We start from the raw sequence: 14049 nt of genomic DNA, 5'->3' as shown, positions 1-14049 counted from the left end.
TCTTCGTCTGGACTTTCAAGTCATTTTATTAATCCAACCGTACAAAAGACCCCCACCACCACATCTCTGCCACCCCCAGTTCCTTCCAAATAGTGTAGAGGGGGCGATTGAGCAGACCCCTCCCCAGGAGCCACTTACAAAAGGCGGAGATGGCGGAGGAATGGGGGGGGGGGGGGAGACGTCACAAAAATAGCAACAGATAAAAGAGGGGCCACAGAACCACAAACACAACACACAGCCGGGGGCGGGAGGCCGGACACCGGGGGAGGGAAGCCGAGGCCCCTCTCCCTTCCCACGGCCTCGAAAGCGGCTGGCTCCACCCGTGCAGGCAAATGAGTTCTTCACATGCTAAAGTCACGGGGGTGGGGTGTGTGTGTGTGTGTGTGTGTGTGTGTGTAGGGTGGTGGGTGGGTGTGGGTGTGTGGGTGTGTGTGTGTGTGTGTGTGTGTGTGTGTAGGGTGCAGGCAACCCCTAGCTCCTCACCAGACCACATGTGTGCCTGCTCCCCCGCCCCGCTGAGAACCGTGTGCACCAGCCGGAGCCCGCCCGGGACCCACATCCAGCAGGCAGCGCCTACGAATCAGTATATGGACACATACAGCCCAGTGTGGGGCTCTGGCGGAGAGGAGTGAGAACTACTAGATCACCTGGCCCCAAAAGGTCTACAGAAAGGTAGAACACACCCAGGCTATGGACTGCACTTCGGGGGCCATGGCTATGACGGTCCCACGGCCTCCCTCCCCCACGGGCTGGGCCAGGGAGCCTTGTCAGGAGATGAGGTATAAGGGCTCCATGCCTTTTCAAGCTTTCCTTCAGTCAAGCCAGGGAGGCAGAGGAATACAGGTGTCGAAAGCTCCAGACCAGCGCCAACACTACTGTGCAACAAACCGAGGGCGGGGGGGGGGGGGGGGGGGGGCATGGGGAGCACTGTACAACCAGAGTCCCAGGTCCCAGGACAGTCCAAACCTCAAATATTCCGGTCAGACCACATATCCCAATTTTTGGCAAAATTATGGTCATTAAAAGCCCGAGAGAGGCTGAGAAAGGGCCAGTGGCTTTGGTATGAGGGACACAGGTCCGGACAGCATCTCTTTCGCACAGTCTTGAAGCCCCAAATCACCAAGAAACTGCCCCAGCCGAGCGCTCTCCTGCTTCTCCAAGCTATTTGGTTGTCTGAGGGGGTGAGGCTTGGGTACGTCGTGGAGGAGGCAAGGGGAGGGTAAGAAAAGGGAAAAGTCCCCATTTATTACCTAAAGCTGTCTCCTAAAGCCCATGAGAGCATTACCGCGGGGATGGGACCCCGACTCCTCTGGCCAGAAACCTTTAACACTTCACTCCAAAAACTAAGGCTGCAGCTGCGGGGCTGGACAGGAGTGTTAGGCACAGGTGCTGGGGCGTCCGTCATCTGCACAGAGGAGACCCCTGCCCTCCGGATCTTCTTCCAGCCTCTTCTCTGTTGCAGCCACACCCCTAGGCCTTCAGAGATGGGAGCCACCACAACGCTGGTAGGGCTTTGGTTTCCTGATCTCTGCAGATCTCAACGTGTACGGGTAATTTTCCAGAAAAGCGAGCGATCCAGACTCTTCTGCCTGCCCACCTCAGGTCCTTCTCTGCCCTCAGGAGCCACCGTGTCTCTGCCCCCTGGGGACAGGAAGCCAGTGGAAACGAGGACCGAGAGCCAGACTTGGGAACCCTCACCCTCGCCAGGGTCAGCCGTCGTTAGCAGCCACCAGCTGCCCCACGCCCTCGCGGATGTACACAGACTGGATCTCCTTGGTCTTGAGGCAGAGATCGCAAGCCCAGACGGCGGAGGCCTCGGTGGTCAGCAGCCCGTACGCGCTCTCAGTCATGCCTGTGCACTCGCGATGGAACCACTTCTGGCAGGAGGCCTCGCACAGGATGGCGTCCTGGTCGTCATTCACCTCGCTGCGACAGGCGCCACACGGATACACCAGGCCCGGGGGAGGCTGAGGCCCTGACCCCCCGCCAGCTTTGCTGGGGGGCGCCAGGCTGTTGGCATCTGGGGTTCCCCCCCCGCGCCCACTGCCGTTTGGGGGGAAGCTGGGCTGGTTCCCGTTAACGGCAGCAGCTGGGGAGCCTGAGTGAGGCTCTGGGGGAAACGCAGTGGGAGCAGGGGGATTCAAGGGCTTTCCCCCATCCTCACCACCAGGGCCAGGAAAGCCAGGGTCCGGACCAGGGAAGGGACTTGTGTTTGGGGGCAGGCTGGGGAGCCCCTGACCAGGTCTCTGGAGAGGAGAAGGGCCAAAAGGTGCGCCTGGCTGGGCAAAGCGTTGGGGGAGAGAAGGAGGGCCCAGCTCCCCTCTGGGAGGCTGTCCCATGGTGGGTGAGATCATGGGGCCAAATCCTCCCACCGGGCCTGGCATCATCTGCCCACCAGGAGGGCTGAAGTTTTGGCCCAGAGGCTGGTTGAAGGCTTGGCCAGGAAAGTTCATGTTGCCTGGAGGTGCGTAGCCAGGGCCCTGGGGGGGCATGTTGAAAGCTGGGCCCATAGGATTGGGAGGGAAAGGAGGGGGCTGGCGACGGAGAGGCTGGGGACCCCCTCCACCTCCAGTGCCGTAGCCTGGGGGTACCTGGCCTGCCATGCCCCCCTGTACGCGGAAGCCTCCAAAAGGGACAGGACTGCCAAGGAACGGAGGGGCTGCGCCCCCCACCTTAGGGGCTCCGAAGTCATCCTCAAAAGGGTTGGATGCAACCAGGTGATCCACCATGGGAGTCGGGGGTGGTGCAAACTCCGTCAGATGTGAGTAAGCAGGACCCTAGTGGGGAACAGAGGACGAAGAAAGGATCACAGAAGGAAACACACAGCTAGAAGCCAGCAGAGCCGTAGAAATGCAGGAGTTGTTCTGGAGGCTGGTAAAGGCCAGCTCGGATCCCAAGTCAAGACAAACCTCAGAACACAATGGAAACAGGGGGTGGAAAAAGCAGACAGAACTGCGCTGGAATCCTAGCTCTGACTCCAAATAATCTGGAGACCCTCGAACAGGTACTCAACTTGTTAAAGCCTCAGATCCTGTGTAAAATAGGGGCAGTGCCCATCTCCCAAAGCTGCTAAAGTACTAACAGCACAAAGTGCTAGAAAAAAGATGCCTCTTCCTGACAGATAAGATCCTTGGTCAAGTGGCCTCACACACAGCCCTCGCCCACCGCCCCCCCCCCCCCCCCCCCGTCAGGAAGTTGAGGGACAGGACCAGAAGCAAGGAAACTTTCTCTTCTCCCCGCAGGAGAGGCTACATCCCAGCCTACTGGAGTGGCAGCTAGGAGTCACCCCCACCGTCAAGCACCATTCACCTGAGTATTTGACTTCCTTCGCTTCTTTTCTGGGCTCTTCATCTGCAGACCTAGGAAGAGCAGCAGAATGCAGACCCAAACGCATCTCCCTGAGGCTGCCCCGACCTCCTGCCTCCCGGACGCGCCGGAGCAGCTCTTCTAACTTGGACACGCGCTTGCTCATTCACTTAACAAACACGAACAAAGGTGCGCTACGAAGAACGCTGCACGGCCGCACTCTCGGCTGCCTGCTCCCTTAAATGAGACCCCCCACCCCACCCCGATGCCCTCAGACTCCCAAGTGGCTCCTGAAGTCCGTGCGTCTCCAAACCCTAGAGTCCCCAATCTGTGACAAGGACCCCCCCCGTCCCCCCGCCCGAGCCTCCCTTCGGGTCCCCCGGTCCCAGGAACCCCCGCCTGCGCCCACCCGCCAACGTCCCCCCGGCCGCCAGGTCCTGGGCGCTCTCACCGGCCTTGCCCTGCTTCCTCCCGGTGCCGGGCGGCGCAGGGGGCGGTGCGGGGCCGCCACCTCCCTCCAGCTTGTCCGGTGGGGGCGGCGCCGAGGCGGCCATGGGGCGGGGGGGCCGGGGTCAGCGGCGGCGGCGGACGGACGCGCCCTCGGGCGGCACCATCGCCGGGAGGGGGCTCGGGGCGCCCGCGAGGAGCGGCCAGGCCGGGCGGCGAGGCCAGGCGCCGAGCGCAGCGCCAGCCGCCCGCCCGCGGCCGCGGCAGCAGCCGGAAGCGGAAGTCGGCGTGGCCGCCGCCGCGCGGCGAGGGGCGGGGCCCGGGCCGGACCACCCGGAGCCGGAGCCTGGGGGGGAGGGGGGAGGCTGGAGGCGCAGCTGCGGGAGGGGCCGCCCCGCCTCCCCCCCCTCCCCCACTCCCACCCTCGCCCGGCCGCGGCCAACCACAAGCAGCAGGGACCTTGAGGCCGAGGTAGAAGAAACAGGGACTTTAATAAAGAGGATTTCCCTTTGGTATAAGTGACACCCGCGAAGACACCCAAACAAAAAGGCGAGGACGAAGACCGTGGAGACACTCCCCCACTCCCAGTCCGCAGGCGGAGCCCCCAGCAGCAGGGCTGGCTCCCGGGGTGGGGGGCGTCAGCCTGACACCGAAGCTCAGAAGCTCAGGTCGTGCACTAGGCCGCCTGGCCTCCGGGAGGCCCAGGCTTTCCTAGTCCCGGCTCGCGATCCACTTCCAAGGCCGCAGTCTCTGGCGGAAAAGATCGTGCCCAGGCCAGGAGGAGGGAAATGCTAGTCCTTATAAAAGGGCTTCGAAAAGGCAAAGAGGTGATGTGTACATGTAATTGACTATTATCATTCTGTGCTCCAGATAAGCCAGAGAAAACAAATAAGGAAAGTAAATCCACAGCCATAAAATATACGCGTATAAAATCAAAGTAAGTGTAGTTCCAAATCTACAGATGGTATTTGGGGATTGTCTACTGCTTTAGTCTCATTGCCCTCGTTCCTGCCTCCACAAACCCGCAGTTACCAGTTCAGGAGGCCTGAATCCTGTCACACACACCCCCACCCCCACCCCAGCAAGAGGCAGGGAAGAGGCTGCAGGACCCAGGGCAACGAGGGCGACGCTTTGGCTGTAGAGTATAACATGCATGCAAATTGGGAGGTGGGGGAGGGACTTACAAAATGTATATACAGACCCCTTGGGTGAGGGGCCCCCCCCTGGCCAGGAGGCACTGAGCAAGGGAGGGGTCCATCTCCCCACCGGCCAGGGAGAGGGGGGCTCTGAGGCAATCTCTAAGGGTTGCATTTTCCCCAGGGACAGGGGCCAGCTGCCATTCCTGCCTCTGCTCTCCCAACCTAAACTGGGGTGGAGGTGGAGTGGGTGCTGAGCAAGGAGAGGACAGGGTCCCCGAAGCCAAGGTGTCAGCACTCTCATCCTCGACCTCAGGGGCTCAAGAACTCTTTGCATAAAATCTCTTCAGACCTAGGAGATGGTCAAAGGCACAAAGTTTAACCACTGGGAGGGAGAGTTGTTGAGAGGGATCTGAGCCCAAGGGTAGACCAAAGGTGTGATTCGTTCCCCCTTCCCTAGAAAGGTGATTGCCCCATTAGGCTTTTCTCATTTCAAGGAGGCACGCTGCCCAGGCCTCAAGCACCCACCTTCTTGGGGAAGGGGGTATCAGATTGGCACAGGAGAGGCCCAGGGAAGGGGCTACTCTGTACATTAATACTTTGGTAAGGTTCGGGGAGAAGCGGGATTCTACCCCAGGCTTCCGACAAAACCTCTCATTCAGCCGATGCTGAACCGTGTCCACACTACTCCCTGCTCCAACACAAGGCCCAGCCCACAAAACACTCCCAAGTGAAGTCCTGAGAATCAAGGAACAGGGTGGAAGGGGTGAGAGGGCCCCTTCGGGGAGAAAGCACTTTGCTGGATCACAGCTTCCGCTCCACAGGCTGCTGGAGACATAGTTCACTGCCCGCAGAGATGATGGGCAAGTGATTGTCCACATGGTAGCTGATGAGGTGGCTGACGCTCTCAAAGCGGTGATCCTTTGTCCGAACCTGGTGAGCGTAAAGGGAGAAGGTCAATGCAGGTGAAGAGTCGAAGTAAGACCTCAGCCCCCAAGGCTGAGGAAGCCAGAATATTCAAGAGGGTTGAAGGAGAAAAGGATGGCAGATGGGAGGATTGTCAGTCCTGATCACTGAAGCTTCTCGAGAAGGAGAATCCGGAGCTGGCCCCGGGAACAGACAGCTCAGTGAACTGGGAAAAGGCAGAGGGGACGTCTGCCTAGGAACTGTGACGCTGAGGACTATCTACTCCTCTTCTGACCCGGGAGGCGACATGCAGCGCAGAAAAGACAGGGAAACGAGACGGAGACTGCTCTAGAAAAGAGCCCAAAGTTATGAGGGGCAGTGGGGGCAGTGCAGAGACATAACAGGACACTGGTCTGAGCCCTGAGTCTGGAGGACCGGGGGCGGCTCCTCTCCAGGACGGTTTCCTCATTTGTTAAAAGAGGGGCTCAGGCAAGAAGAACACCTTCCTGCCCAGATGGGCTAGGGGGCTGGGGCTTTGCGGGTTGAAAGGAACAGAGCTCAGGCCCGGGGGTGTGAGGGAAGGAACCTGGACTGGTGGAGAGGGGTGCCTGCGCACAAACGCCAAGCAGGGACAGCAGGAAGCAGTGAGGGAAGGAGGGGGCCGCAGCCTCCCGCCTACCCCCACCACTCACCACGCCCTCCGGGTCCACCAGGAGCAGGTGCTTGGGCTGCCCACTCTGCAGGCCGGTGAGCACGTACTGGCCCGGCGTGGTCGTGCTTTCCCGCACCAGGAAGTCCCCGTTGAGCTGCAGCAGGGCCTCCGCCTCCCGCCGGCTCAGCTTCCCGTGGAACCAGGGCTCCCCTCGCAGCTGCTCGGCCATGGCCACTGACTGGGGAGGTGGAGGCACGCGAAGGGCATCCTCGAAGGGCTCTGGGGGTGCAAAGAGAAGGCTAAGAAAGGCAGGGGGCACGACACACGCCAGGACCCAGACCTCCGGGGAGGAAGGCGCAGGGCAGAAGAAGAGGAGCCAAGTGGGAAGACAGCCATGCAGAGAGGAGAGGGGAGCACTCACTCATGTCAAAGAGGTCTCGGGGCGCGCTGCCATTGATGGCAGGATTGGGGGGCCCGGCCCCACCCCCTCCTTGCCGGGCCTTGTCCAGGTTCTGGACGTTGACGTAGGAAGGATCGTCGAAGAGCTCCCTACCTGCTGAGGAGAGAGAGGCTTCACAGTGACCCCAGTCCAGCCTCCTGCGCCCCGACTCCGCCCGCCCCCCCCCACCGCCCCGGCTCCCTTCACACCTGGGCAGGGCGGTGGAGGTGGCATCTGTTTGCGAATTTCTGGGTCTCCCCCAACAGGCTGCCCCACGGGCTGCGGGGACAAAAACAAGACGTTACCAGAAGCCCAAACCTGCTACTGCCAACCCGGGCCCAGCCCACCTCCTTCCGAGCCACTTACCAGCGTTGCTCCCAGGTGGCTGGGGGTCTGCACCCCGGGTGGAGTGGGTCGAGCAGCCCCGGGGGGAGCTCCTTCCCGAAGCCTCATGTCCACCACTCCCCCGAGAGGCGGCTCCTTCCCCGGGAAGTCATTATAGTACTGGTGGTCAGGTGGCTCTTCCTCCTCCTCGTCCCAAGCCGAGCCATCAAAACCAGCCATCCTGAGAGGGGCAGGAGAGAGGGAGGGCACAGACGGTGGCCACGGGCTGGGCGCTGCCTGCGGGTGGGCCCAAGGCCAGCTGTTTTCTACACACAGCCGCACCACCCTCCCGGGGGCCCTGCAAGTAGCTATTACTTCCTTCTCCAACGTTAGAGACGAGAGAGGCGGGTCAGAGCCGGAGAATCTGCCCGCGGCTTCACAATCGCACGGTGGTGGAGCAGAGCCACGGAATCGGATTTGACCCTAAAGTTCACACCCTTGGTTGTTATGCTGTCTCCCGAGAGGGAGGGGAGGCACAGGGTAGCAGGAAAAGATACGATCCAGACTAATTTAATCTCCTCCAAATACTCAATAGCTACCAGCCTAAGGCAGGAAGGAAAGGTAGAGATCGTGGGAATAAAACATCCTCCCGCACCCCAAATTCCTGATGGCTTCCACGGGCAGGAAAATGAAAAACCAAGGACGGCCAAACGGGCAAGAAAAGAGAAGCGCGCTGGCACCAAGGTGGCCGGGGATAGAAAGGTCCACGCAGGCAGGGACGGTGGGGGCGTGGAGTCTGGCACGTGAGAGGAGGAACCGGCCTGCAGCAGGCAGGACACATTCTCCCGATGGCCGAGGGCACACAGGTTCCACGCCCCGACCCCCTCTGAGTTCGCGTGTGGGCAGTGGGGCAGACTCGCTTTCTCAGTTCCGGCCTGGGGCCCGGGAGCTGCCCCACCCCCAGACCCGCTCACCTGTCGTGAGGGGTGACCAGCTTGGGCGGGTTCCTGAGGTATTGTTTGAAGCGCAGCTCGAAGGCCTGGCCGATGGTGCTGATGACGTCCTGAGCAAGCCCTTCGGGACACTCCAGGATGTGGCAGGCTGCGGGCACAGCACAGGCTGTCGGTGAGCTCGGAGGCGGACTGCTGGGGGTGGGGGTGGGGGGGGGTGGCGGGGGCGCAGACAGGGCCCTCGCCTTCCAGGGCCCCCGCTTAGCTCCCCAGGTCCTGCTCACCTGCCTCACGGACAGCCGGCCCCACCCAGCGCTCCCCACCGCGCCTCACCTCTCTGATTGACCGGGTCTTTGGCAACATAGGCGACGTACTCAGCTGTGTCCTGGGGTCGGGCAGGGTCAGAAGAAGCCACTTAGCTCGACTGTATAGCCCCGCCTCGCCCCCGCCCCCGCCAACCCAGTGCTTTTCAGACACCACACCACCGCTTCCAGCCGGTGTCTCCCCAGCGCCTGGCCCCTACTCTGCCCCCACCACCTGTGCCCCGTTCGGCCACTCACCGGGTCCCCACCGGACGCAAATGAGATAGACTGCATGTGGTGGTTGGCGATGATCTGAGGGTCAGGGCAGGGGACAGAGGAGGGGAATGAAACACGTCAGGCAGCCTCAGGGCCTACCTGGGCGGCCGCAGCCCCGAGCCCTGGCGGCCGGTCCCGCCCTTCTGGCCTCTCAGCCCAGGCCCTTCTAAGCTCCTCCTTCCTGACTGTCCTGGCTCCCGGCACTGCGACCAGGTCCTGCTCGGCCCTTCCAGCAGTGTTTCTGGCCCCCTCGCCCAACCCCACCAACCTGTTTGCAATCTGCGGCCATGAGGTTGAGGCTGCTGGTGGAGACGGTGAGAGTGATTGGCATTCCTGCAAACTTCAGGTTACTCCTCCCCAGAACGGAGCTGAGCGGGCGGCCACAGGGCTAGGGGAGGGCCCAAGGCTCTCAGAAGCTGCGGCTCCCCGCCCCAGGAACCCCCCCCACCGCCACCCCATGTTTCCCAGCAGCACCTCCAGCCCCACCGGCCCCGGGGTACCTTTCTCCTCCTTGTTGCCCCCTTCGCACCGGGCACAGCCTCACACACCAGACTGATGGCCTCCCTGGGGAGAGAGAGGTCCTCAGACCCAGAGCCTGCCTCCCACTCAGCTCGGGCTGCCATGGGGCAGGGGGAGGGGAAGACCAGGCCAGACTCCAGGGGCACTCCAGGCTCTTTGTCGTGGTGGATTGAATTAAGGGCCTTTAATATTTGATGACACGGAGAGGCCACTTCCTGGCTGATTGGGTTAGGGCCTCAGCGGGGGCCCGGCCCCACCCCCTTCCAGCTAGCGAATGTCCCCTCCCCTTCCCAAAGGCAGCAGTCACCGACCATCCGCCCAGGTTCCACTCAGGCTCCAGCTGCCAACTGGCTTTGCCACGGCGGCCCCCCCGCAGCTCATGGGCCGGAGGAGGAAGGATCCAGATGAGAGCTGCCTCTTTTCATTCAGACTCAGACTTGCTCCCCTACCTTTCTCTCCATCCCCTTTACCAAAAGATAAGCTACCACCTGCAAGCCACCAAGTGACCCGCGTCCCTCCTCCCCCAGTCTGCTCCCACCCCACTAACCTGGTGACTTGGGTGCGGGTGTTGAAGTCCAGGGCGCGCATCGACTGCAGGACCTCCACACAGCCCATGTACTGAGGGGAGGGGACCGAGGGTGACGGGTCAGCCGCCTCCCCCCACCCCTTCACGAAGAGCCCCGGGTCTTTCCCCTCTGAGCCGCCAAGGGAAGAGTGAAGATGAAGGCATCTCGCCCACTGCCCGAGGCTACACCCCACAACGTGCAAGACAACAGGAAATGAGGGGAAGAGGCAGGCTGGGAGAACCTCATGCATCTGGGAAGAGACTCCAGAGGACAGCGACAGGCACGGGGGGGGGGGGGGGGGGGGGGGGGGGGAGTGACATCTCCAGGGGGAGAAGACCGGAGGACACAATCCAGGGTCACTCGTTCCAACATTTACTAGGGGCCTCCGCCACGCTGGGCGGCATGCTGAGCAGGAGGGGGGAAGGGGATGGGGGGGGGGGGAGTCACAAGAAGGAAGGGGCCCAGGGAGGGGTCCAGAATGGGAGAAGGGGCAAGAAAGGTTTGAGAAACAGGACCCTGAAAGCAAGGCGGTGCTGGGAGATGGGTGGGCAGAGGGACTGGAGGCTCTGGAGGGAGCGGGGAGGCTGGGGCGTGCTCACTCACCCGAACCAAGTAGGAAACCCCGGGTCCCATGACTTTGTCGTTGGGATGCAGCCAGCCCCGCGTGGGCTTATTGACAAAGCTCCCGTGGCGGGTCCACTCCTCGCCCCCCAGCTGGCCCCCTTCCACCCGAGTCCTGCGCCCGCCGCCTCCACTCAGCTTGTTCATGTCCTGGAGGAGGGGCAGGGGGCCTGAGTCTGGCGCGGCCGCCCCTACGATCCCCTCCCCATCCTCAGCCACCCTCCCTGGCTCCCCCTTTGGCCCCGGGCGCCCCCCAGCTGGGTTGGCCAGCTTCAGGTTGCTCATCCGGGGGAAGAAGGAGCACAGGGTGGTGGGACTCTCGTCCCCAGGCAGAGGAGGCAGGATAGGCCCCAGGGACGAGGCCGAGGGGGAAGGCGGCTCCTCCGGCGGGGTGGACCCCGAAGCCCCCTCCTCCAGCGATGACAGAGACTCATTCCGAAGAGGATTGTACTTGGGCTTGGGGGGCAGGAGATCCATGGCTGGAGTGAGAGGGAGGCTGCTGCCCAGCCTGGCCCCCCTGCCAGTCAGGGCAAGGGGGCCAGGCAGGGGGCATCCCCAGGCCTTTAGCCTGACCGGACCTCTCTGGCCCAGGAGATCTCAAGGATCCTGGGAAGGGAGAGGGTAAGTGGCACCAGCGCCCACCCCCGCTCAGACCCAGAGAGTTTCAGGCCCCATCCCCGCCCAGCGTGGAGCCTCTTCTCTGGCGGAGAAGAGAACAGGCTGGACCCAGAGCTGCCTGGCTCCTCCCCAGGGGCGGGGAGCTAAGCCGAGAGCCCAATCCCGAGGACAGTGCTGACTCACAGGCTCTAAGGGGCTGAACCCCCACCACTGCCACAGCCCCGGACTCGGCAGGGACAGAGCCATGCGTGTCCCCACCCTGCCCCCAGACAACCACCAGTAATCGGGGAGGGGAGCAAAGTGGGGGTGGGAGGGAAGCATGTAGGAATGAGAAGGAAAGGAGGGAAATAAGGATAGGTCTGGATCAATCCAAACAGGACATGGGCAGGCCAAAGGGAGCAGGAAGCCACGGGAGAGTAGGGGGGAATGAGAGAGGAAACAGAGGCAGCTGGGGGTGGAAAAGGGAGGGGATCCCTGAGCTCAGCACTTCCCTTCCTGTCCTGGTGGAACACTCAAAGTCCCCCCTCCCGCAGCCCAGGGCAGGCTACCCCCACCGCTATGGCACAGTGGGGTGGTGGCCCTAGGGAGCCTGGGCCATTAGCACCCTCTGCTACAACAGCGGTGGACGGGAGGTAAAGAAATGGGGAAAGGTTGGTAGTGGCCCCAGGGGACGCAGAGGGGCCAGGAGGAAGAGCAAAGCCTGTGTTGAAAGGGGAACGAAGTCCAACCTGGGTGGTGCCTCAGGGAACCACCTGGTAGGAGGTGGAACAGAGGACAAGCTGACGGAGCCTCGCTCCCTCCGTGGCACCCACCATGCCGAGGAGTAGTGGCCAGCACTCTGGTGTCTCCCCCCCACCTTCCACGGGCCTAGTTAGCAAAGCAAGCTGTCAAGGGTGGGTGGGTGGCAAGACACTGACACTAAGGTCAGCTCCCTGAACGCACTCTCTTGCAGGGACCAGGGAAGGCGCGGGTGTCCGCCAGGGGCCGAATGTGACTGGAGGACGTGGGAGAGGGAAACAGTTCTCCCTCCAACAGAAGCGGGGGTTACGGGCCGCAAAGGGACAGAGGGGGCAGATGGCAAATCTGTGCCCAGGGGCGCCAGGGATGGGCTGAGGCTGGACGCAGGGAACAGCCCCAAACCCATCCCTCCCACCCACAGCTTCCTGCCACAGCTCTGCTTGAGGGGGCCACGGAGGAAGATGGGGGGGGTGTCAGCAAACAAGTAGCAAAAGATACGCAGAACCCCCACGTTCACCTTGGAATGATCTACTCTCAAATTTACTTAAGATAAGGGTGCAAATGATATGATTATAATGATTAATAATGCCACCACTTAACTCTTTCACCTGCCCTAGTCCTCAATCGAGGACAGCTTGGTCACTCCCGAGCACAATTCTATCACTCCACGTCCGAGAGAATGAGGAAAGGCTTCGCCACAGCCTCACACCCCCCACACCTGCCAAGACGTCCTCCAGCCGCGGGAGCCCGCGGAATCCAGAGGCCGGGAACGAGCGACAGGTGTGGGCGTTCGGAAGAAAAGAAGTAGGAAGTAGGGCTTTTGTAAATTTGCATAGGAAAAAAGGAGCCCGCCTCCCGGGAGTCCGGGTGGCCGGGTGTGGGGGTGAAGCCGCTGGTGGCTTCCCAGCCCAGCAGGGAGGAGGAGGAGGCAAGTAGCAGGAAATGGCGAAAGCCTCAGGAATGTTTCCAGAAGGGAAGGCCGGGCGAGCGGGCCCAGGAGGAATGCCCAGGCAGGAACTCTGCTCAGGGGGAGGGGAAGGGCCAAAGGAGCGGTGGGGGTTGAGGAGTCCCTGCAAAAGGGCCACTGTCCCCTCCACCCCTCCAAGCCGCTGTCCCCTGGCAGCGGACAGCGCTCGCTCCTGTCGCACCCACAGGTCGCACACCGACAAACCCATGGCCCTACCGGCTCCCGAGGTGCAGGTGTGAGACCTACAGCTGTCCCTGGGGCGGAGTCGGTCCTGGGAGGGGAAGCTCCGGTAGCGGGGCTGGGAACCCAGGAGCAAGCCTCGCTCCCCAAGTCCAGCCCCCTTCACGCGGGCCCACCCTGGGAAGGGGGCAGGGGGAGGCCAAGGGCTGCCTCTAACCTCTCACCGCTCAGAACCGGCGGGGACACTTTGACGTCCCACCTGCTGGGGCACGAGCGCTCAGGAAAACGGAGCCCGAGGCCCAAAAGAAAAAAGGGAACTATGTGAGCCAGGGTCTTCGGAGCTGAAGACCGCGCTTCCGAGGCGGGGACCGGGGTCGCCCCCCGAGCAGCCCCTCAGGGGGCGTGGCCCCTAGGTCGCGGGGACCCGAGACTTCTAGCAGGCGGGGTGTCCGCTCAGCCCGACGTGGTTGGAGAGAGGCGGGGCCTCGGGGAGGCGTGGCTCCACGCGTCCCTAGCGTTCTTTGAGGGGCGGCGCTCTGCTCTTTCGAGAGATAGGCTCTTTGATGGACAGGAGGTAGCGGAGACCCGTCGCGAGGAGGCGGGGTCTCGGGGAATTGGAAGGACTACCGTCGGGTTTCTTGCACTAGGGCTTGGAAGCATGTCCGGGGGTGGGGCTTCCAGGAAAGCTGGGCGGCAGGGTGGGGTCGTGGACAATAAGCAGAAAACAAGTCGGGGTTCGGGGAGCCCCCTGAAGTTGGGGGGTGGGACTTCCGGGGAGGGGGTCTCGGGGGGCGGGACTTATCCACGAAGACCGGAAGTAGGGTCCCGGGAGAGGGGTTCCGGGGTGGAGGAGCGGGTCACCTAAGGAGAAGGGAAAGGCCCAACTCACCAGGGCCTCATGGAGTCGCCGCACCGCACCGCGGCCCGATTTGGTTCCGGATCACGCTACTGCCTCCTTAGGTTGTCGTTCCAACTTTCTCCCCGGCCCGGCCTCCCTGAAGAAACTTTATTGCACTTACTTCCGGCCTCACTAACCCCTGACCCTCTACCTCGGTCCCTCCTTTACCCAGCCCACTTTCCCGAATCAGCCAATGGCAGCGCG

At 62.4% G+C, this 14049-nt stretch overlaps 2 protein-coding genes across 6 annotated transcripts; both read right to left on the bottom strand.

The window, feature by feature from the left end:
- Window positions 1–8: 8 nt before the first annotated feature.
- On the bottom strand, window positions 9–3993 carry PYGO2 (pygopus family PHD finger 2). Its single transcript, XM_023247693.2, has 3 exons — window positions 3758–3993; window positions 3310–3359; window positions 9–2777 (listed from the first exon to the last, which is right to left on the bottom strand). Exons 1-3 carry the CDS (start codon window positions 3858–3860, stop codon window positions 1710–1712), a joined length of 1221 nt encoding a protein of 406 aa, XP_023103461.1. The 5' UTR covers window positions 3861–3993; the 3' UTR covers window positions 9–1709.
- A 232-nt stretch (window positions 3994–4225) lies between these two features.
- SHC1 (SHC adaptor protein 1) lies at window positions 4226–13974 on the bottom strand. 5 transcript variants are annotated; one of them, XM_045049184.1, is made up of 13 exons: window positions 13837–13974; window positions 10427–10594; window positions 9805–9875; window positions 9239–9302; window positions 9007–9126; window positions 8721–8774; window positions 8494–8545; window positions 8185–8311; window positions 7253–7451; window positions 7096–7165; window positions 6869–7018; window positions 6488–6726; window positions 4226–5822 (listed from the first exon to the last, which is right to left on the bottom strand). In XM_045049184.1, the coding sequence occupies exons 2-13, from the start codon at window positions 10589–10591 to the stop codon at window positions 5694–5696; spliced, it is 1440 nt and encodes a 479-aa protein (XP_044905119.1). In that variant the 5' UTR covers window positions 10592–10594; window positions 13837–13974; the 3' UTR covers window positions 4226–5693. The 5 variants fall into 5 exon arrangements, with proteins under 5 accessions (XP_044905119.1, XP_044905120.1, XP_044905116.1 ...); XM_045049185.1 differs by lacking the exon at window positions 13837–13974 and adding an exon at window positions 13165–13496; XM_045049181.1 differs by lacking the exon at window positions 13837–13974 and adding an exon at window positions 11013–12926 and having other exon boundaries at window positions 10427–10952.
- Between the last annotated feature and the right edge of the window lie 75 nt (window positions 13975–14049).

Source organism: Felis catus, chromosome F1, assembly GCF_018350175.1.
Source record: "Felis catus isolate Fca126 chromosome F1, F.catus_Fca126_mat1.0, whole genome shotgun sequence".
NCBI classification, from domain to species: Eukaryota; Metazoa; Chordata; class Mammalia; order Carnivora; family Felidae; genus Felis; species Felis catus.
Note: the sequence above shows the minus strand (reverse complement) of the source record. Positions and strands in the feature narration are given on the sequence as shown.